This window comes from Saccostrea echinata, unplaced genomic scaffold (genome assembly GCF_033153115.1).
Source record: "Saccostrea echinata isolate AGI-Se365-2 ecotype Australia unplaced genomic scaffold, CSIRO_AGI_Sech_v1 ptg000057l, whole genome shotgun sequence".
NCBI lineage: Eukaryota > Metazoa > Mollusca > Bivalvia > Ostreida > Ostreidae > Saccostrea > Saccostrea echinata.
This window is the reverse complement of record NW_026889806.1, coordinates 4,078,123-4,102,003: the sequence shown is the minus strand read 5'-3', so window position 1 is coordinate 4,102,003 and position 23,881 is coordinate 4,078,123. Positions and strand designations below refer to the sequence as shown.

The following is a 23,881-nucleotide window of genomic DNA, read 5'->3' as shown; positions in this document are numbered from 1 at the left end:
TTCTTTACAGATATTGTATCACTGACTCCATCAGTTATCCCCTTAAACTTTTCCGTTTTCCGTCTTGCCAATTTTTTTGCACATACAGCAGGCAAATATAACCCCTAGGGTCTGAAAAAAATGAAAATTTTATTTAGATAACAAAATTCACATACGAATTATTATATAGATATTAAACATTTCCACATTAACCTCTCTCTTAATCTCAGTGAGATCCGTAGATAATAAAAATTTTGGTCTGGTATTTCTACGGATCTCAGACCAGTATCACATAATCTCATTCGGGGTTTCGTGCCCGGACTTCGACCGCTTGTTTCGATTAATTCGGGCTGAAATGAATTAGCTGTCCGCTTCAGCTTTTTGCTTTGGACATCCTTTTAATTCCCTATCACCATAAAACTTTCGTTTCTTACCTCTGAAAGGTTTAAATCCATCAAAATATAAAGTTGTTGATTTTTCATAGCAATAAGCTATTCGTTTAAACCTCCAATGCTGAAGAGTTCCAGCAATAGTCTGCTTCAAATACTTCGTGCTATGGTTCATTTCTATAGGAAAAATTAGTGGTACGAAGTATTTGAAGCAGACTATTGCTGGAACTCTTCAGCATTGGAGGTTTAAACGAATAGCTTATTGCTATGAAAAATCAACAACTTTATATTTTGATGGATTTAAACCTTTCAGAGGTAAGAAACGAAAGTTTTATGGTGATAGGGAATTAAAAGGATGTCCAAAGCAAAAAGTTGAAGCGGACAGCTAATTCATTTCAGCCCGTATTAATCGAAACAAGCGGTCGAAGTCCGGGCACGAAACCCCGAATGAGATTATGTGATACTGGTCTGAGATCCGTAGAAATACCAGACCAAAATTTTTATTCTCTACGGATCTCGCTGAGATTACCCCTCTCTCTCTCTCTCTCTCTCTATATATATATATATATATATATCATGACAATTATGGTGTTAATATTTCATGTCTTATCTTACCTCGACTATAAGTATTGTGACTCCAACTGCAATGTAGTATATCGAGTATTTCATAATGAGGTTATAAAAAGCATCATAACAACCCTGAAAAAGATTGGAAATATGCTATGTTATACTGCGAATAAAGCCTTTAGAAAAAGCTACAGATTAATCAAGTTTTGATAATTAATTTGAATTACGACTATGCATGGTGAATCTTATCATTACAGTTAGTAAATTGCAATATAGCGATTTAAAACTCAAACTAGTACGGTTTACGTGAAACTGGACTGAAAATGCATCGAGCAATCTTGATTGATGTTTTGTTATTATAACAAAGTTTAAACAGGGTCAAACAAATGGACTCCTATAATTGTAGGGTCGTATCAAAGTTAACAACCGTGGCAAAAGTGTCAGAATGTCAGTCACTTTCATAATATTTTACATTTCGCTAGTCATAGGAGGGAATTTTCCAAAAGTTCCTTTCATTTGTATGATCAATATCTGGGGCCTTGCTCGATGTAAATTCGAAAATTGTGAAAGGAATTGACTAGACGTAATGGTTTTGTCTAATTAAGGTACAGTAAATATTGCATGAATATAATATTTTGTCTCTTTTCCACCAAGTCATTTGTAACATGTACAGAAATCATGCTTTCTTCTCGGATACATCTCCCAAAGGACAGAGATAAATGAATTTTCAATCAGGTTAACCCACTCAATAGAAATTAAGCCATAAAATATAAATTATTTAACAGAAGGAAGGAATCACCAAAACTTACAATTCCGTAGTAACCGGCGCTAACATTGTCTGTACAGGCTGTGTAGGTGGCGCCAGCTGAATCCGCGTTTATACCGGAACAACAAAAGATGGGGATGTGTTTACTTCCGGCTCCAGCTATCCAGGGGGTGTTGTCAAAATCATTTGTCTGTCCTGTCACCGCATTTACTGCACAGCACTCCAGCTACAAATTAGATCATCCTTTTATTCAACTTTTAAAATGCTTTAATTTTTTTTAAATTAATTGTATATTCTAAAACCATTTTACTTGAAATTTATGATTCTATTCTAACAAAGATGAAAGGAAAACGATAATTAGAAAAATTGCACCTGCTTTTTTTAAAATGTAATTTGGATAATTCTCCTTTCTTCTAACATTGATTTTGGGTATCAGTAACGTAATACTATTATTTTTGGACAGCTATATGCCAGACAGTTAATACATCGACATGTACAAGTATATGTTCTTATAAAGTTAAGTTTTAGAATAAAAGAAGTTTTGATGTAAACTCTTACATGATAAGCTAAAATATAGTTTTTATATCTATAGTTTACATAGTATTTTCCTTTCTAATCAATTTGACTTCTTTTCATTCTTGCTTAGATGGTCACGTTTAATGCCTTACCGTCATAAACATGAAGTTAAATGCTGTTGATATTTCGTCGGTTGTTAGGTCGTCCGCTGAGTATCTATTCGTTAGCTGGGATAACAACTGAGATTTTAAGTACGACTGAACCTGTAAATAAAAAAAATACAACATGTAATGTTATCAAATTTAATCCGTGTAGACATCTTGAGGGTACATAAATCTATCTGGCTTTGTAATATTACACGATTCAAGCTTTTAAAAACTTTTAAACAATAATATATCTACGTCTTGCGATAATCTATTTGTAAACACGTCATAATTTTGATTATAACAGGATTACGCCAATCTTAGGAGTGTTTATTGTTTAAAACTGTAAGAAATGTAAGTGTATATAGTTAATATCCTGTTGTGTATAAATTTCGGAGTCCCTTACCTCTGCATTCATCAAAACCCACAGCACTACCACTATGACTTTAACCACCAGCAGACTCAGCACAATGAGGGAATACTGAGTAGAAATGGTAAAAAATATATTATCTAAATATCACCAAAAACAAACAATCCACCTTTGTTTTAACATAAAGAAAATATTCTTATTTAATTTGAAATAGGAACTCACCAGACAGAGACAGCCCTTAGCTTTCTTACAGGCCCCACAAATCCCCAGGGTGGCTATAATGAGAATGAAGCCCCCTATCACTACCATGGTGATGGCCAGACCGTCGGCGAGGTCTGCGGCGTTAAAGCTCCCCACCGACAGGGTTTTCATCAGTGGCACGATTTTTTCATTCACGTATGTGACGTCTGCGAGCATCACCGCCCCGGGCACGATCAACAAAATGGCAAATAACTGAAATAAAATATCATTAATCAACAGTGTACGTATACAGGACAATGAGAAGGGGGTGAGAGGGGCGATGCAACTGGGGCGTTTAATCTCAACTCCAATCATCGTCGGAAACACAAGCCATAGGGTGATCTATAGTCTTTTAAGTAAAGACGAAGTCATCCGTGGGTATCCGACTATGCATTCCAATAGAGAGATAGGAAAATAAATCGTAACTAACCTGTTAAATGCATATAAAATAATTAAAAGTTGCATAATTACACATTCGGGTTCTATTTTGAAATACACGATTTACATGAAGTTGATTAACAATGTCAAAGGTGTCAAATGAAAATTTTACATTAAAAATATGTTAATTACAGACTTGGCATTAGCGCCCGGATTTAGACATTTTAGCTTATTGACTGGACGTTTTAGTGGAAAAATATGGAAGTTTAAGCGGACATTTTCTGGACATTTTAGTGGAAGATTTGAAGGTCCTTTAAGCGGAATTTCAAATAGGATTCGTACATTTTAGCGAAAAATTCAGTGAAATATGTGTATGTGTATTTCTCTTCCGTTAACCAGTCCCATGCTCACCAACAGGAAGATAGGAGTAGGATTTTGAATGAGAATGGTATAGGAAGAACTCTTAGTTCAAAAAGGAGATTTGTAGTTTTTCATAGACAATTTAACAAAAGGGGAGGGGAATTCAAGTAATCAATCAATTCTTTCGTGTACTTCCCTAAATATATTTTTGAGTTGAATTTGTTTTACCCGCTGCATTTCATTTCTGGAATTTTGCATTGCATTTCCGACAATTTTGATTTTGATTTTTTTTTTATATTTACAGAATTTTTAAGGGTACCTTTCGGGCAATTTAATGTTTACGGATGTAGGTGGGAATAAACTTTTAACAAAATGTTGATATTACTCTTATTTCAAACCACATTCTCCGAATTAAAATATTACAATACACCGTATATGAATGCTGCACTGAGTCTAATTAAAAGTTTTGCATAAGTGAAACGATCATGAATTTTTTGTTCACCAAATTCAAATATGTCGGTGACTGCACCGAATTTATGGTGGATGTCAAATGATTTATGCTTTTAAAATATTTTAAAAGGAAAGTCTTGAATTTTGTTTTGAATTTTATCGCCGGAAAAGTCCTTTATGATAAATGTCAGAGATTGAAACTTAAAAATTCGGAAATGAAAACAATAAAATGTCGGAAATGAAAAGTTGAATATTTTAAAAGTTTCCGGAAATGAAATGCAGCCGTTTTACCTGTGCCAGAGAGCTTCCGTAAGAGTTGATAACTTAGTAATTAATTGGTCAATATTTGCTGACTTCACATTGAACCTTTAAGATAATTAAATTTACTTCTTTAAAAAAAAATCAGCTTAAATGTCCGGTGAATTTTTACAGCTAGCTGATTTTTCTTTCGCCAAAATGTCCTATAAATCTTCCACCAGTTAAAATGTCCATTCACACCTTTTTGCAATGGCCCTAAAATGTCTTTCGCCTTAAATTCCACACTTTCAAAATGAAATAACTTAAAAATCGGGTATCTTACAATTTTATAGAGCAAGCTAAGGTTATTTGAGACCTATTCTAAATTCAGAAAAAAGATATCCAAGATCTAGAAAAGTACAATTAATACTTACCATAAATAGTCCATTAACAATTACCAAATAGATGTATCCCAAGGAATCAAAGCACCCCATGGTTAAACTGAAATATTGTAATGAAACTTGTTAATTATAATTTTTTTTCTTTTTTGGTTATATTATTGAACTAGCATGTAAATAGAGAAATTGAGAACATAAATACAACGATTTTAAAAAAGAGGAAAACTGTCTCTTCTTAGGTGTTAAAATAAGTTAAACTCTAAGAAAATCAATGAGCAAATACTTACTTCTTTAACGCTCCTTTCACGAAGAAGATGTTGACTTGCTTTATTGTTTCTTAATATCCATTTCTTACCAGTAAATACGTAATGCTGGACATGCCCGGCCCTGTTTGTGACGTCACACTGAGTGGGAAAAAAGGACCATGTCTAATTACAGGGGGTCCCTTGTGGTCCATTTAACGCGCAGTAAATACGGGCAATTATAACCATGCTGTTTTATTAGAAGATTATAATTAATTATTTGGTTTTTAATTGTTTATTAGCAGACTATTCAGGTCAATAAATTTGAAAATAACATGTTAAAATTAGAATGTGAATCATTATTTTTCTTTCTTAAGTACGAGCATCGTCTCCATTTCACAGGCACTTGTTTCGGTAATAAATTCTTTAACCCACAGTATAATAATTACACATTATACAATAGGTTAAAAAATTTATTACCGAAACAAGTGCCTGTGCTCCATTTCCCGAAACTAGTTACCTTTCATAAAAAAGACCAGGGATTAAAAATGTGCAATTTTGTTGGGAAGAGCAATATTTATTAAAAACAAAAACACTATACGTATATCAGCTTGGATTCGAATTTTTGATTATTACCAACAAATAACGGTAACTCCCTTGCTTGATAGTACTTATATTAAGTGATGTTTGATTAATCTTCGTGATTGAAAGAGATTTGAAAAAGAGAGTTTTAATAAAGACTTCTGAAAATATATCCTTATATGAAATTTCTAATAAGCACTGATAAAACTATGATCCTCTCGAAGCTCAATCGCAAGGGGGGTTGGGGTTGGGGGTTGTTACACTTTTTCCGACAAGAAATTATTAAAAATTAAAATCGGAGAATTTGACTATTCTACAAGAAAATGTGGGTGGGGTAACCGTCATTTCAATGAATATTTTCATATTAAATTAATTAACAGTGAAAGTTAAATTTAGAAAAATAGTTGGGGTACCCCCCTAAATACTACTTATTAAAATTTCCAGGCAAATTTTAACTTGTTCATAGCAAATTAAACACATACATGTACATGTATAGACAGAATAGCATCTGGAGCAAGAATGTATTATCCAACGCTGTACAAGTTATATCACATAGAAAAAGTATCTGTTCATATGTAAAAAAAAAAAAAAAAAAAAAAAAAAATTAAAAAAAATGACGTTTCAAAAATTATAATGAATACATTGTTTTATCGGTATTTGACAGCTACCAGATTTAACCAGTATCTGAGCATTCTTATATATATATATATATATATATATATATATATATATATATATATATATATATATATATATATATATATATATATATATATATATATATATATATATATAATTTTACTTGTGTTCAAGAAGACCTATACATTTAACTGTAGTTATTTCACCAATGAGATTATTTACCAATATAATTATATGACATATCCATCTTCAAAAATCTTGCCGATTCCAGAAATAATAGACTGTGTGGGGGAGAACTGTTCAATGCACTATTGTGCCCCCCCCCACCTCTCTCTCTCTCAAAAAAATAATAAAATGTTAATATTTTATGTCATTCACAAATTTTTCTCTGATATACTGTATGCAAAACCATTTCCTTTTCCTTTTCATTACTCAGACAAATCATTATGCATCTCATCAGTGTCTTGTGTTTGCCTTTGAAGTTTATTGTACAACAACTACGAAACAGAACACTTTCCGTTGGTGTTTCTCATGCAAACGAAGAAAACTGCACAACTTTAATACAGAATATTTAATTTTAGCAATGATGGAAAAATCATCCGTGTCTAAATTTAAAATCAATTTAAATTTTTTAAAAATTGTTATGAAATTTGGAGATAACGAACAGCATTCAAGCTGAAGAGTCCATTCAAACAATAGAAATCAGGAGCAGAGCAAACACAGACCCCTAAAAACTTCAGAGTTGGGATCAGGTGCCATGGAGGAGTAAGCATCCATGTTGACCGGTCAAACCCGCCGTATGCTCCTTGACATGATCGGCCAAACGGAAACATCCGTAGATAATTCAGTGTGAAAATAATGGCTGAACAATTTGACTGAAAAACGTCAAAAAATTCGAAATAATGTTACATGTAGATTATATTTGCTGACAAGGTCATTGTATCGATCATAGAATTTGCAAAATGTTGATTTCAAGGAGGCTGTTGATGTCCTCGTTTTATCAATTTATCTGTCAATAGATTGCCTCGTTTTATATATTGTTCGTACGTAAAGCATGTTCTTGCGTATCGAATCAACACAGAGACATGAACTCCATATGCAGGATATAATGATATATTGCTAAATAAATGAGAAAAATTGACGAAAGAAAAGTTGAAGTCATCACGTTTATCATAAAATTTTGTTGTTAAGTTACTATTAACGTCTTTTCTAGTAAAATATCCAAAAAGGAATAAAATATCTTTTATTTCGAGTTCAAAGGGGTATATCAAATCAACGTAAAAATCAAAACAAATATTGTTAATTGATAGAACGTTGTCGATATATCAAAATGTTGAATTGAAGGCCCACAGGGAAAAAAATCTTTTCATGGACCGTCACTGTATCACAGACGGTAGAGCGCTCGCTCTGTGATCGGAAGGTCGTGGGTTCGAAACCCGGCCGCGACTGACCCAAGTCGATAAAAAATAGGCAGCAACTGTTCCTTCGCCAAGCGCTCAACACTTTGAAGTAAAAGTTGAGGGTCCTTCGGATGAGACCTTAAGAACCGAGGCTTCGTGTCTCAACAGGCGCTGGCACGTTAGGATCCCTCGCTGCTCAATGACCCTGAGTTCCGAAAGGTCTAAATGTGAAGCCCTTCACCGGAATATGGTGACGTCTCTATGAGTGAAAAATTCTCGAATGGGACGTAAAACAACATACAGTCAATCAATCATCTTCTTTTCATGTATGAGGTCTTTAGAAAAATCGTGTCACAAGTCATAAACAGTACTCGTTTCATCATGCCTTAAGCCCCAGCCCATACAACAGTAATACAACAGATCCTAAAACGATGAAGAATCAGTGTATTATACCTCACCTGATCCAAACGGCCTTCTTTAAAAAAAGGGGGATTGGGTATTTTGTCTCTCCTAACAGGAGGAAATATATTGGTTCAGGCTTAGATATTGGTCTAGTTGTTCGTCTGAATTCTTAGTAGTTGTAAAGTTTTCAAGATTGACAAATTCACTGTTTTTAATTCTAAATTTTGCACTAAAGATAGTATGCAAATTATGTGAATACCAGGAGTATCTATGCTTGAGGCATGGGCATTTTGGGCTGCTCTAATGGCGAGCTTGAATCGTCATTTGCCCGGCATCTTGAATGTATAGCTGGAAGTGACCCTAATCTAGAAAGTACATGTCATTGTATGATAAACCTGTGCAATATATGCAATACCCTATTCCATTTCTTGGTGTGTGTATTCCAGATTTAATAATATTGAATATTATACCATTTCGATTGTATAAGTTTTTATTTTAATTCAATTAGGAGTAAATATCAATTAGTACTTTGTATATTTTCTTTATATATTTTATAATATTCTATTTGTACTAAATGACATAATTGTACATTATTCAGCATCAAGGTCTTCAAAGCTGAGAACAACAATTAAGTAGTTTATTTGACACAATTCAATCTTTAAAAAAACTTACATGGTAAACATATTTTTATCATTATTTTGCTATGTTATAATGAAGAAAGAGATTGGAATTGATTTGCGAACAGATTCGATATTCTAAGTACCTGTAATATTTTCTTGAGTACAAGATAGTTTGGTGCTTTAAATAAATTAACATATATTTATTCAATAAAAGTTCAAATGATATTTGAAATTTTTTTTTTCCATGTGATGAATCATCCAAATGTAACCTTGTTATTTGTCAAACAAACTTTTGTGATTGTCATGGTCTATAATCATTTCTTCTTCTTTTTACGAGGGGAAACTTCCTGATTTTTCTTCCCAATGTTTTTACACAAACAGCACGCACACACGAGACCAACAATCTGAAATAAGTACCGTAATGTTATGGAAATTATTTAAACAATAAAATGTCTTCTTTGGTTGTTAGTATGAGAATTAATGTTGCAGCTGTTGCAGAAATATAAATTTATATCTGTACAAATAATCATCTAAAGAAGGATTCAGCAGATTAAAAACTGTGTTATCGATATGTGTTATTGTATGTTTCATTGAGTAAGAGCCACTGCTCAAGAAATCTGTACAGGTGATATGCTAAACGTTGTTTACTGATTGATTTTTTTCTTAAGAAATAAAGGAGATAACATTAAGGAGGGATTCTTGTCTGGTTTCTGACTAGACGAAATATCCCAAGTAAATTTGCTTGTATGTCTTATATACATAGCTGTAATGTATTAAAAGGGTTATATTTTTCTTTACTCATCATAATTGTACAATTTTAAATAGAAATGGTAAACTGAGTTTGAAATCCAGCAGGGACTATATTTTTGGCGGAACTGCGGCGTATGAAAGTATCTCCTTTTCTGCCTATCAAAATCACTTAGTGAACAATACATTTAGTTGAATTTTTTAAACAATCAAAGACTTAAAGAAATTTTGACGTGTAACTAAAATTAATAATAATGCCCTAAAGTTTTAAAATATAGCAAATAATAATGATTTTCTAAACAAACTTCAATCTTGTTAGCTTTTGAAAACTTCCAACTAAAAACAGATCTGAGCAAAAAAAAATCAGTAAAAGGTGTTTTTCTCTCTTACTAAACGGTCAAAGCTTTTTGTTTTTGTATCATTTTGTATATTTATATGACTACTTTAACATATGTAAAAATAAGAAATATTTAAATATAAGAACTATATAAAAATAACTAATATATCCTAAAAAATTAAGAAAAACAGAGAGGAAGTTCGGATTAGCCAATATCTATTTAAGTTAAATAATGTCAATTAATTTGGTAGAATCATTTGATAGACCCAATATGGTAACATTTTTCTGTGCAAAAAGAAAAACATTTTATCTTTTAAAATAGAATTAGGCATCACATGATTAGCAACAGTGATTTTTTTTTACTCTAAATGTCAAGGAAAAAGATAATGACCTTGACCTGATCTTGCTTCTAAAATAGAACTGTCAAATTTAATCTAATTGATACCATCACTTAGTGATAATGTCTTCTTGAATCAATGAAAATTTCATAAATTTTTAAATACAAGAAATATGAGAAGAACATGAGAAGAATCCCTCTATAGTGGATTTAAATATTTAGTTATTTGTTCAGTTTGTTTTGCACTATAACAGAAGTTTTTAATCATCATCTAAAACACTACAAAACTTCATTTGTCAGCAGCGTAAAAATGCGAAAATTATTATTGAAATGTTAATCAGGACCAGTTAGATTCTAAGAATGTCCAATATCTGCAACTTGCCATCTTGGTTTGAAGGGAAAAAAAAGGCCAAGATAACGAACAGTGATTGAATTCAAAAAATCTATAAACAATACAAATCTGTGAAGAGGGCATAAAACACAGACCAATGGAAATTAATTTCAGAGGTAGAATCAGGTGCCTAAGAGGAGTAAGCATCCCCTGTCGACCTGTCACACCCGCCGTCAGACCTATGTATTGATCAGGTAGTCAAATTCAGTATATACAAACAAGAGCCTAACAATCTGGTTGGTTGGAACTGACAGCGTACATCTATTTCAGTATGAGTTACATGTACTTTACCTCCACACCGAGTATGATACATCCGGTAGCGATAAAGTATAAAGTATAGGTAGATACCGCAGATTCTACAGCACTGTAACAACCCTGTTATTAAAACAAAATTATACTTCAGTCAAGAGGCTTTCTTTCAGGAGTTCGGTTTGTAAATTTCTGACATCAGATATAGCGTTACTGTTTTTGTGAACTAACTGTATTGTAAAAGCCTTTATCCACGTGATCTGTGCAGGATGTGAAGGTGATGAGGTTATAGTTGTTGGTGTTGATCCCTGTACAACAGAAGATGGGGATCTTTTTGGATCCAGATGAGGCCTTCCACGGGGGGTTTGTGAAGTCGTTTGTCATGTTCTGATTATCATTGACACCACAACACGACAGCTATTTTACAGAATTGAAAAGCAAATTAGGTAGAATTCATATATATTTGAACTGAAATTGTTAACATTTAAAGAAAAACACATTTCCAACAAAAGGTTAATCAAGGTACCTCAGTCATTTTAAAGACAAGAGGCCCATGGGCCACATCGCTCACCTAAGCACATTGGCTAGGCAAAAGCACAATCAGTTCAGTATTGAAAAGACCAAGGGGGGGGGGGGGAGGGGAGGGGGGCTTGAATTTTAAACTACCTGATGATGCTTCCATGTCAATATAACAAAGATTAAAGATTTTTCCTATATATTTCTATGTAAAACTTTGATCCTCCATTGCGGCCCCGCCCTACCCCCGGGGGCCATGGTTTGATCAAATTTGAATCTACACTACCTCAGGATGCTTCCATATAAATATGACTCATCATGGCTTGCTGTTCTTGAGAAGAAGATTTTTAAAGATTTTTCCTATATATTTCTATGTAAAACTTTGATCCTCCATTGCAGCCCCGCCCTACCCCCGGGGTCATGATTTGAACAAACTTGAATCCACACTACCTGAGGATGCTTCCACATGAGTTTCATCTTTCCTGGCCCTATGGTTCTTGAGAAGAAGATTTTTAAATGATGCCATTATTTTTTCAGTAATTTCTAATTATCTCCCCTTGAAAGAGGGCGTGGCCCTTCATTTGAACAAACTTGAATCCCCTTTACCCAAGGATACTTTGTGGCAAGTTTGGTTGAAATTGGCCCAGTGGTTCTTGAGAAGAAGTCGAAAATGTGAAAAGTTTACAGACGGACAGACAGACGGACGCCGGACAAAATGTGATCAGAAAAGCTCACATGAGCTTTCAGCTCAGGTGAGCTAAAAAAAACTCCACTTGAAGAAAAATAAGACGGTTTTACATGTAAATCTATTTTTGACATACCGATTTTCAAATTATGTTAAATATCATCAAAGAAATTTAAAGAAAAACTTAAAGAAAAATAAGACGGTTTTACATGTAAAAGCATTTTTGACATACCGATTTTCAAATTATGTTAAATATCATCAAAGAAATTTATTGTTAAGAATTTAACCGCCTTGAATACAAAGAAAGTTTTTGACTTGAAAACTATGTGGCGATGTTTTCGTGTAAGGATACCTTCATAAAAAGATAATTCCAGGCTGTAGAAATTTCATGGCTTGATAGATCCTCTTTTGTGTAGTGCGTCTGAAGGTTGGTGAGTAGTTCACTTTTAATGGAGTTGGTCACCTTAAACGTAAAGAAGCCCTTGGTGATGCATTAAAATACCAATGAGATGCCATCAGCAAAAGTGTGTGTACTTGTGTGTGTGAGGGTATGTGTATAAAACGTTGAAGAATTCCTATTTAATAGAAATGAATTCTAGAAACCATTACTTTCTTCAAGAAATTTCTTATTTTTTGTATCAAATGAAACAATATTAATTAAAGCACATGCAAGTTACCTTATCGTTGGCCACTGCCCAGAGCGCCACTCCGACCAGTTGTAACACCAGAAGAGTAAGTACAATTATAGAGTACTGTAAAGTTCAATCAAATGAATAATAATTGTCCCATCAAGTTTTTTTTTACACTTGCACATAATTTTCAGTTGTTTAAAAGTTTTTATTCATATAAGTTTTTATTTTTATAAATGACGTATCTATGATTTATTAGTTTTGACTTGTTATCTATAAAACTGGGTAGACTGTTATAGAACTAACCACACAGAGGCATTTCTTGTTTGATTTGCAGGCTCCACACAATCCTAGAACAGCCACTAGGACTGTGAAGGTTCCAAGGATAATCATGGAGATGGAGAGACCGTCTGCTACGTCAGCGAGGTTGACATCACCGTAAGACAACGTTTTCATCAGTGGTTTGACGTTCTCATCAATGTATTTAACGTTCGCCAGAATTAAGATCCCGGGAAGAATCAACATCAAGCCAAATATCTTGGACGAACGAATAAAAAAGAAGTACATGTATAAACATTAAGAAACTACGAAAAGTTAAGAAATTTCTACAAATATTATTGCAGGCTAGAGTTTCTTATTTTCTCAAGTTTTCATGTCTTTTGATTAAACTCACTCTATTTTTATTGTTTGGATTTTTTTACGTAGATAAGAAATAGCATACACTTGTAGAAACTTATTTGTTTTATAAAAACATTGGACATAAGTTTGCTTTTACTTAACTAAGCATACCATAAACAGAATGTTGATAAAGACCAGGAAAAGCTTGCCCATTGAGGAGAAACAACCCATCTTGATCTGGAAAATTCACATAACGTAATTTCTTATGTATTTGAATAAAAAGAATCTTTAGGGAATGAATTTAATAGCTACCAAAATACTGTTTAACCTGGGTTGGGACAGTTTACGCTCTAAAAACCGCGATGCAATTTATTAAAAAGCGTAAACTGTTCCAACCCAAGTTATACCAGTATAACTTGGGTAGCTATTAAATTCATTCCTAAAAATTTAATTTTCCATCATTAAGTGTTGAAAAAAGGACAATATCTCCTTCAGAAATGCCTTCAAATTGTACATATTTTTAAGGTAACGCCAAGCGGATTGATACGTTTTTGACGTAAGTCATTATGACGTAGGCAACACAGGTTATACGATATAAGCTTCTTTTTCTTATTCAATCAAATGACGCGCTACAACCAAAATTAAATTATTTATCAATGTTTACAAATTAACAAAATACAACAAATGTAATTTTCGAATGTTCCCAATTATGTATCTAGTATATTGTAATTAATAACGAACCTTGTACGGTACCAGTATTCCACCCAAAATAAATGGTTTCTTTCCAAGTTAATAAATACTTTTAAAGTATATGTTCATATCGGAGCATGTTTTCAGTGATTTATAAACTTAAAGTTAAGAAATATCTTACTAGGCCTTGTTATTGTATTTTACTGTCATTTTTAATGCTAGAAAATCAGTTCCACCAATTTTATAATATAATGAAGTACATATATGTACAAATATTTCGAAAATTCCCATGTCGTGACTGTTTTAATTTATTTGGATATATAGCTCTTGCCAAATACTTGGAGTCGAACATCACGTTATGTTTTATAACCAAGAATAAATACAAAAATAAATTTTATTCTCCATAACACAATTCCAAAAAGTTTCATAAAAATTGGAGAAGCTTGAGTATTAAAACTAAAAATACTCAGAAATATACATACCACCTTTTGGTTGTACAGAATTCTTTTTGATTTGGTTTATGGCCTCCCCTTTCCCCCTCAATGCTGATTTAAATCTGTGCTCATATTGTCTGCTGTTCTAATTCATTTACTTGTAACTTGATCGTTCTTCTTTTGTAATTACTGGTTATACAGAACAATGAAAAAAAAAAATTAACAGATCTTCATAAGCGCACGCTTTCACAAAGGCTATTCCAGCGTTTGCTAAATTTCAATTCTCTTACCATCTCAGTCATCGAGAGTGAATTTGAGTCACCATGCATACCAGGGTTGTCCATAAATTGGACAATGACGTTTTTGTCAAACTGATTGGTCTTCGATATACCTATTTCATACCAAATCATTTGTTATGAAAATCCAGGGCAGAATGGTTTGGTTTTGGTTCTTCTATCTTCATATTTTTGTAAAAATCGCGGACTTTCAAGGTAGCAGATGGTGCGCACGGCCGAGGGCTAAAATGCCATAAACTTTGAAAAAAGGTTTTCGAAATGAAACTATTATTTCTTGCTAAAACAAGCCAAAACTTATTAAAAATCAAATGTGTCTCAAATAAAGAAGTTGTTTAAATATTAAGAAAAACTGCAAAGAATATGTTTCAAAAATCCACAGAAAAGGCATCGCCGGCCGTCAGCATCGAACAGCATCCAGTCATAAAATTGTTTTAATATGGCAGAAGCGACGTCAAGAACAAACTAATTATTCAAACAATTAAAAACTATTGGAATATATTTAGTTCATTGATTAGATATTGGTATATAAGATTTTTCAACGATGTGTACAATGTGAAAAACATTACAAGAAGAGGAAAACTAATTTTATTTGATGAAAATATGATATATCTATTCTGCAGCTTGTGTAAGAAGTGGTAATACAAAAGACGCTCGTAAATTGTCGTATATTGTTCTGAATTTTAAAAATTTTCTCATTTAATTTATATTGTAAATATTATCACACACACTTAGCAGTGACAAAATAAAGAAGGAAAAAATAGCATGTGTTCACGATTATGTGATAAATATCCAAATCCATATTTAGAGGTTATCATGAAATTAGCTTTACGTCAGACTTGACTGTGCGACTTGCATATATAATCTATTTACACTTAAATTTTTTGTAAAATAGTGGATATTATTTGATTTTTTTTTTAAATTTACTAAATCATGGTCTATATCAAAATAATATCGTACACATTTGGCAGTATGGGTATCATTAAGAAAATTTGTCTACGAACTTTATAAACAACCCTCGTATACCGGACACCAAAACTTCTCAAAATCCTAACTATCAAAAATATGTTGCATTGTCCAGAAAATGTTCTATGAATCCCTTATCGCTAATCCTCTCAAAAATATGAACTGCTGTGAAGGAGAAACTTTAGACCTGTTGTTCTAGAAGCCTATTCAAAAAGTGGTTTGAATAAAATGTAAATTCTCAAAAACTTCAAAATGTTTTTGAAAATTTTTAATCATTAACTTTCCCCCGAAATCAACGGCATCAAAACATTAGAATTTCAATACTTTATACAACCCATTCCTCAGGATAAATAAGGACAAGGCTTTTTGACGCCTAGACAACGGCTTCATAAATACAGACGGAACTTGCAAATTATGATATCTTCAATATGAAATATGAAGATAACGAACAGCGATCAAGCTCTAAAGTCCATTGGAACAATACAAATAGGGAGTAGAGCGAACACGGACCACAAAAACATCAGAGGTGGGATCAGATGCCATGGAGGAGTTAGTATTCCCTGTCGATCAGGCGTACCCGCCGTGTGCTCCTTCTCATGATGGGGCAAACGGAAAAATTCGTAGACAATTCAGTGTCAAAATACTGCCCTAACAATTTGTATGAAAAACGTCAGACAACTTTTGACTTAATGATAGATTGAATTTGCTGAAAAAGTCATTGTATCGACCATAGAATTTGCAAAATATGTTGACTTTAAACAGGATTGTTGATATCCTAGAATCATCCACGTATTTACCAACATCTTGCCTCGTTTTGTTAATTGTCCGTAAGTAGAATATGCTCTTGCGTATTGAATCAACTTGGAACTTGGAGACATATACTTCATATACAGGTGATAATGGTATATTGCTACATACATAAAGGAAAATGACGATAAAAAAGTTGAAGTTATCACGTTTATCATAAAGTTTTGTTGTTCGGTTGCCATTAATGTCGTTTTCTGGTAAAATGTTCAAATACGAAACAAATGCGTTAAACTCTGGGTTATTTTTATTTCGAGTTGAAAGGGATATATCGAATCAATGTAAGAATGAAAATGAATATTGTAAAGCGACATCGTGACGCAAAACGGAAAAAATTGACAAAAATAGCATTTTTGCATGACACATGAAAATTTTTGTACAATTCCTTAAAATATTAGCTTTCTCGAAAATTATAGTTTTTAGAACCTAAATAAACTACCTTTTTCAGAACCCTTGACCTCCAAAAACTACATAGATATTGTTAATCAGAAACTCAAGTATCTTTTTAATTATGTCAACCTCGGAGTACTTGTGTGTACAATCAAAATGTTTTTCTAACAAAATAATTTTGCAGATGGTCAGTGACAAGGTATGTAAATTTACAAATTCCATTTTTATTGAAAAAGCAGTTGTCTATGATGTCAAAAAGTCTGTGTGGCTTTAATTTATCGTAGGGAAATGGTTGTATACAGTGTTGAAAAGTCATACTCTTGGATGTGATTAATTTTGGTAAATTTCTGTGATTTCAAATTTTCTAATAGTTCCTTGGAGATTTTAAGTATCCACATCTGATTTACACTACTTCTCGAATGTATTGTTGTACAGTACTCCTGAAGTTTCTCTTTCACTGCTGTTAATATTGTGATGAGGAGTAAAGAAAGAGGCTTGATAGAACATTTACTGGAACCTGCTATGTATCTTTGTTTGTAAAGATTTTTATGTAGTTAAGACATCCAATATAGGTATGGTAATTCAAATTCAATTTGATTTTTGGAAATATATTTAAAACTGACATATGGTTTTGAAGAATGTCCTCCTTGGAAAGGGAACTATGAGTATATGTTGTATTACAACTTGCAGAATTAAATCCAAGAGCTTCTAAAATACAATTAAAATAACAAGCCTTACAAACAATGTTGTTACAACCTTTGTCAGCTGGGACGAGTAGATATTAATCGTGTAATATATCTTATTCTTTTCCACTTCTGAATTATTGAAGACAGATGGGTAGATGGTTTTCATTTTAACCCTCAACTTTTTCATGCGAGATTTTAACATCCACATGATACTTTTAATCCATTCTGATAAAGTGTCAAGGTCTTCTTGTTATTAGTTAAGTAAATGACTTACATGTAGTTAAAAATCACACAGGTTTTACACTCTCAAGTTGATATCAAAAGGTGCTGAATTTCCTCATCGAAAAAATCACTGTAGTCTTTAGAGACCAGGTTTTTTTTTTCAATAATCTTTTGGAATTCACAATTATTTATCTTTATTTACCGACCTCTTTAGTACTCTTATAAAGCAGAATTTAAAAAAAAAAATCTACATGAGAAGAAGAAAAGTTTGCCGTTGCTTTCAACTCAACATTTGATTTATCGACGACGTTTTGTGTATTAACAATACTCATTTTTGACTAGACTACTCTGTTTAACTAGTAAATACAGAGGGGTGACTGTGGATTTGACCAGTCGACAGGAGATGCATACACTCTGATTTCCTAGGGGTCTGTGTTTTACCCAGTTCTCGATTTGTATTGATTACAGAATTTGAGGTTGATTGCTGTTCTTTATATTTATATTCACCTTAATCATTCCTTCATCATTCGTTTTTGTCTTCCTATGTCTCTCATTTTAAGAATGAAACACATTTGATTTTTTTCATCCTTGATCTGCTAGTTTTTTGTTTTGTTTTGTTTTTTGCATATCATTATTTTTTTCTTTCAATTCGATCTATGACTTGGGCCTTTGCCTTTGATCCAAAGATTTTTTTATTTAAGGGGGGGGGGGCAAAGAAGCTGTATGGGCGTTATTTATCTTCTTACATAGAAATATGACGTTTTGCTTGTAGTATTAAGGTAATATTATCTTGGTTTTGACATCAGTATCAATTACCTATAAGGTTTTGATAACCAATGTTTTTAATCTTTTGGTTAACATGCCTGTATTTTATACAGGTCTGGAATCATCAAAAATCAACTGATTTCAACTTTTAAATCAAACATGTAAAATTATACATGCACATGTATAGATATATTCTTATTTTTCTTAGTCCTGAGGAAGGAACAGGGCTTCCCGATAATCTGACAATTACCCTTGTTCGGTGTTGTGGTCATTTTGTTAGAGACTTAGGATGACCAAGTTTTTGTTCGATTGCCACATGCGATTTGTTTACAATGCTGCTAAGCATGCGCGAGCGTTGTATTCTCTTTACTAGGTCACCTGAGTCACTCAGGTGACCTATTGCTATCTGTTTTCGTCCGTCGTCGTGCGTCATCCGTCGTCCGTCGTGTGTTAACGTTTAAACATTTTCAGCTTCTTCTCTGAACCCGCTGAACCAATTTCAGCCAATTTTAGCATATGGCATCTATGTGTGAAGGGGAACAAAATTTATCAATTTCATGGTCCCTGCCCCCCTGGGGTCTGAGGGGTGGGGCTAAAACCACCAAAATTGATCAAATTGATCTTTTAAAATCTTCTTCTTTACTTCTAGACATCAAACAGTCAAACTGTTGGCATGATTGTAATAAGCATTGAGCCCTCTACCAAAATTGTGAAATTCATGGCCCCAGAGTTAGGGGATCTGGTGCTAGGGCGGGACTATATAGATCATATTGTAAAAATGCATTATTTCTTTGAAAATATTCTTCTCTATTCCTTAGTATTATTTAAACAAATTAAATACATGGTTATGATAAGCAAGAATGACTCTACCAAAATTATGAAATTCATCGCCCCAGGGTCAGAGGTTCTGGTGCTAGGGCGGAGCTATATAGATCCTATAGTGAAAGTGAATTATTTCTTTGAAAATCTTCTTCTCTGCCCCTGGGTATTATTTAAACAAACTAAGTACATTGTTATGATATGCAAGGATACCTCTTCCAAAATTGTGAATTTCATAGCCCCAGGTTCAAGGGTTCTGGTGAAAGGGGGGGGGGGCTCTATTGATTATATAGTGAAAAAGCAAAATTTCTTTGAAAATATTCTTTTTCTCTTCTGGTTAAAAAGCAAAGAAGCAAAGTGTATAGTTATGATGAGCAAGAGTGCTTCTTCCAGAGTAGTGAATTGCATGATCCCTGGGTCAGATGTGCTGGTGTAGGGGTGGGGCTCTTGATAATATAGTGAAAATGCATTAATTCTATAAAATAATCCTGTGTGCTCTTTAGTGTTAAGCGGATAAACAAAGTGATTACTTATGATGAGCAAACTTCTGGTCCCAGGGTGAGAGGCTCTGGCGTTTCTCGGTGGGGAGGGGGGGGGGGGCTCTATTGATGATATAGTGAATCTGTAGTAAAAATGCATTATTTCTTTTAAAATCTTCTATGCACCTTGGCATATCAGAGGCTTGAAAAAAGAGTAAAAGTTTCATTAAGGAAGGGTATTTTTACCAGATTTTTGAACATCTGGACCATTTGGTCAAGTGTTCTGGTCCTGGCCAGGGCTCTATTAATTTGTATTCTACTGAGAGGAGTTATTCCCCTTTGCCATTTACTTTTGATAATTAATCACTGTAAATAATGTACCTGAAATGTTAATAGAATAAGAGAATTATCTCAGAATTTTTATTGTATAATACAAAAAGTACTTTCATAGTTTTAATGATCAGGTAGACTTTTAAGTAATAGATAAATAAAAATGATACAAAAATAACTTGTCTTATTAAATGTTCAAAGACCAAGAGAGGCCAATGTAAAAAATTCCAACAAGGACTTAAAATAGTAGAGAAGCACTGATAGTTTCTTAATATACTGTATGGTGATAGTGATAAATGGGGAACAGATAAGAACCTAATTTATGAACTTTAATGAATGCTAGACTAATTATTTTGTTGATCCTGATCACCCTATTTTTTTCTTGCTTTTGGGCAACAAAGCTTCACCTTTCAGTTCATTTTATACTCTATGGATCCTCTAAATTGTTGTATTATACTCAGGTGACCGTTAAGGCCCTTGGGCCTTTTGTTTATTGTGTGACCAACAAAAAATAACCTTTAAAATTTTATGTATAAATGTCTTTTTATAGAAATCCAGCCTGAGGGTATAATTTGACGAAAGCTGAAGCATTTGATCCAGGATTATTTTTCATGCAAAACCCAAAATAGATTTTTACCATAAAAAAATCGGATCAAGCGACTTAAAATTGATTAAAATATGTATACATGTATTAAAAATAAACAGTTTACATGGCATATGGCAAATATTTTGTTCCGTACAGCGTACTTGACCTAGAAGGTTATTTTGGAATTTGAGCGATAATATAATTTCAAGTGAGTTTAGCTACCATCATATGAGAAAATAATGCATGTAGATCATATCTGTTTTGATAAATTAAACGAGGGCAGATAAACTTAATGTTTCGTCGAAGTACCTTCAACGACTGTATTACGTAGAATTAAGATTTGAGACCTTAAAGAACATTTGCATCCTTTAATTACTGTAGCTTAATGGCAGTAAGCATGAAATTTCGTGGTAAGTATTTTCAGTACTTTTTTTTTACCTTTAATGTGACAGTGTTCGTACTTCAAAATATATTTCTACGTTGGTAATATTAGCTAAATTATTGCTGTAATATAATAAAATAATGATTTTCTCCTAGAAAATTGTCTATTTTCTTAACACAAAAATTATGATACTCTGCATTATACGACCATGATGGTAATAGCATATTTCGTGAATATTTATTTGAAATATCCAGACTTGGACACCTGAAGCTGCTTCAACATACGGATAAGTACCTCAGCTAAGAATTAGAATCAAGAGAGTCATTTGAAAAGTTCTGTATATTGTTATTTATGCGTATCGTTTTACAAAGTTGATTGATATTAGTGAAAACACAGGAAAATCTACGTTTATTGTGACGTCGCAGTGGAATTTTCGTGACGTCTCAACCCCTTAAATGACACCAGAATTCAACGTGTTCAGTATACTGATTGTGAATATGAACGTAATACTTTGGAAATTTTCGCAACTTGTTATTGTTCATCAAAAATATTACTTTGTTAAAAATTACTCTGATTCTACACGTAAGTACTCTGAAGTTGATATTAAAAGGATGCTGGAGTTCCTCACTGACAACATCTATGTAGTCTCCGGAGACCAGGTCTTCCAAAAATGTGTTGGTATATCGATGGGCACTAATTGTGCTCCTTTTTATATTCATATAAAGCAGAATTTATTTAAAAACTTCTACATGAGAAGAAAATAAAACACTTGCTGTGGTGTTCAACTAGACAATCTAATATATCGACGAAGTTTTATCAATTAACAATAGTTACTTCCAGTCACAATTATGTCGACTCGAAATATCCTAATAAACTTGAAATAAAAGACACCACAAAGTCTGCCACAACTGTTTCATGTTTGGATGATTTACAGACTAAAGACAATGAGAGTTAAGTTACTAAATTGTATGAAAACGAAATTACTCCAGCTTTTCCATCGTCAACTTTCCCTATTTATGTAGTAATATTCTACTATCACCTACATATGGTGTTTACGTCTTTCAACTTATTCGATACTCAAGATCATGCTCTGAATACGATTAATGTTTAACCAAGGCAGGCTACTGACAGATAAATTGATGTTACAGGGATTTCAACAACCTCGTATAAAGTCAGCATTTTGTTAAATTTATGGTCGTTATAATGGCCTTGTTAGCAAATATAACACTTCATTGGGTCGTATTTTGACTGACGTTTTTCATACCATTTGTTAGGTTAGGCCTTTGTTTTTATACTGAATTTGACTGTGGAATGTTCCGTCTACCTGACCAATACCCAGGGCTCATGGCGGGTGCGACCAGACAACAGGGGATGCTTACTCCTACGAGGCATCTGATCCCACCTCTGGAATTTCCATGGGTCTATGTTTTATGCCCTGTTCGTAGTTTTGTTTTGTTCGTCCATTTCTTTTATATATATATATCGGGTTACTCTTCGTTACCTTCACCTTTTGCATTACTGAAGAAAAGACTGAAAGTCAACATTTCAGCATAACTTGCACGCACTCTACCAAACATTATTACCAGTGTGAAGAATGTTTAATTGGACTTATGTCTGTCATTTGCATCAATGACTCAGTTCTCAAATATAAAGAATGCGGTCTAAAAGTCTCGAAAATGGCCTGTTTATGTCGACATCCAATTTTCTTTTGTTTGTTTTGACTACTTGTAAAGATTGAAACGTACGAAAATTAGATCACCAGAAAATTATTTTCCTTGCTTTGAAGAACATTACAATTGAAATAATTGAAAGTTCTCACATCATGCGTTTTTTACCAATTACGAAGAGAGAAAGTGCATAGTCCAGAGACTATAGCATTCTTCAACTCTGTATACCGTTTTCCAAGGGAGACGGTATTAAGCAAACTTGTATACATGTATTAGATCAAAAGACATATCTATTTTACAGGATATCCAACGGGATAAACTTTAAAATATATTGCATATTTTATAAATTACAAGACAATGATAACACCTCTGACTTTAGTGGACTGCTGAGTTAGGCATTTGTAGACGGAATTTGAATTTGTACAACCTCTATTTTGTCTTTTATTTGGCGTGTAAGAATGTCAATTCCACTTTAAATGAAATAAGATGGAGTTTTGTCGCAACTTTCATATTTTTTTAACACTAGACACTTAGGTTTGTGGAATGATGCGATAAAATTAATACTATGAAGGCTGTGTTTACAATATGACAGAGTTTTACTAATAACCAACCCATAACTTGTACGATAAGATTGTGAAAAATCAAATTGTGACTCGTTGTTTACATTAGGGAGATAGATTACCTGGAAAATATTTAAATCGTGTGATATTTTCGAAGAATTCGAATATGCAAGATATCTTAAATGAAAATATTTAGTTTTATTATGTTGAAGTTACAATGACGTGTACCAATTAATTGAAAGTGCTTACAAGAAAACATTTTTTAAAGATGCCCACTACAGCCACAGACAGTTGTTTTATCACTCCCGTGAAGAGATTATGTTTTGTGATGACTGATGACTGAGGTCGATCACAGTTTATTCCATTTGAGACAAATCTGGGCACAAAATACAAGATGAACTACATTTTTTCTTATATATATATATATATATATATATATATATATATATATATATATATATATATATATATATATATATATATATATATATATATATATATATATATAAGAAGTACAAGCGTGGACTTCAACTTGAAATATGGTGGAAAACAACACTAGACCCTTCTGTGATATAGAATATTACTAATATTTACTTTTCAATTCATTTGTTGTCAAATTGA

At 32.9% G+C, this 23,881-nt stretch overlaps 2 protein-coding genes across 2 annotated transcripts; both read right to left on the bottom strand.

The window, feature by feature from the left end:
* Positions 1 to 35: 35 nt before the first annotated feature.
* LOC133174286 (CD63 antigen-like) lies at positions 36 to 4,889 on the bottom strand. The gene is made up of 7 exons (XM_061309373.1): positions 4,830 to 4,889; positions 2,953 to 3,183; positions 2,767 to 2,841; positions 2,370 to 2,480; positions 1,745 to 1,927; positions 984 to 1,067; positions 36 to 111 (listed from the first exon to the last, which is right to left on the bottom strand). The coding sequence occupies exons 1-7, from the start codon at positions 4,887 to 4,889 to the stop codon at positions 43 to 45; spliced, it is 813 nt and encodes a 270-aa protein (XP_061165357.1). The 3' UTR covers positions 36 to 42.
* A 4,103-nt stretch (positions 4,890 to 8,992) lies between these two features.
* LOC133174063 (tetraspanin-9-like) lies at positions 8,993 to 13,101 on the bottom strand. Its single transcript, XM_061309105.1, has 6 exons — positions 12,876 to 13,101; positions 12,618 to 12,692; positions 12,293 to 12,403; positions 10,971 to 11,156; positions 10,782 to 10,865; positions 8,993 to 9,082 (listed from the first exon to the last, which is right to left on the bottom strand). Exons 1-6 carry the CDS (start codon positions 13,092 to 13,094, stop codon positions 8,993 to 8,995), a joined length of 765 nt encoding a protein of 254 aa, XP_061165089.1. The 5' UTR covers positions 13,095 to 13,101.
* Positions 13,102 to 23,881: the final 10,780 nt, after the last annotated feature.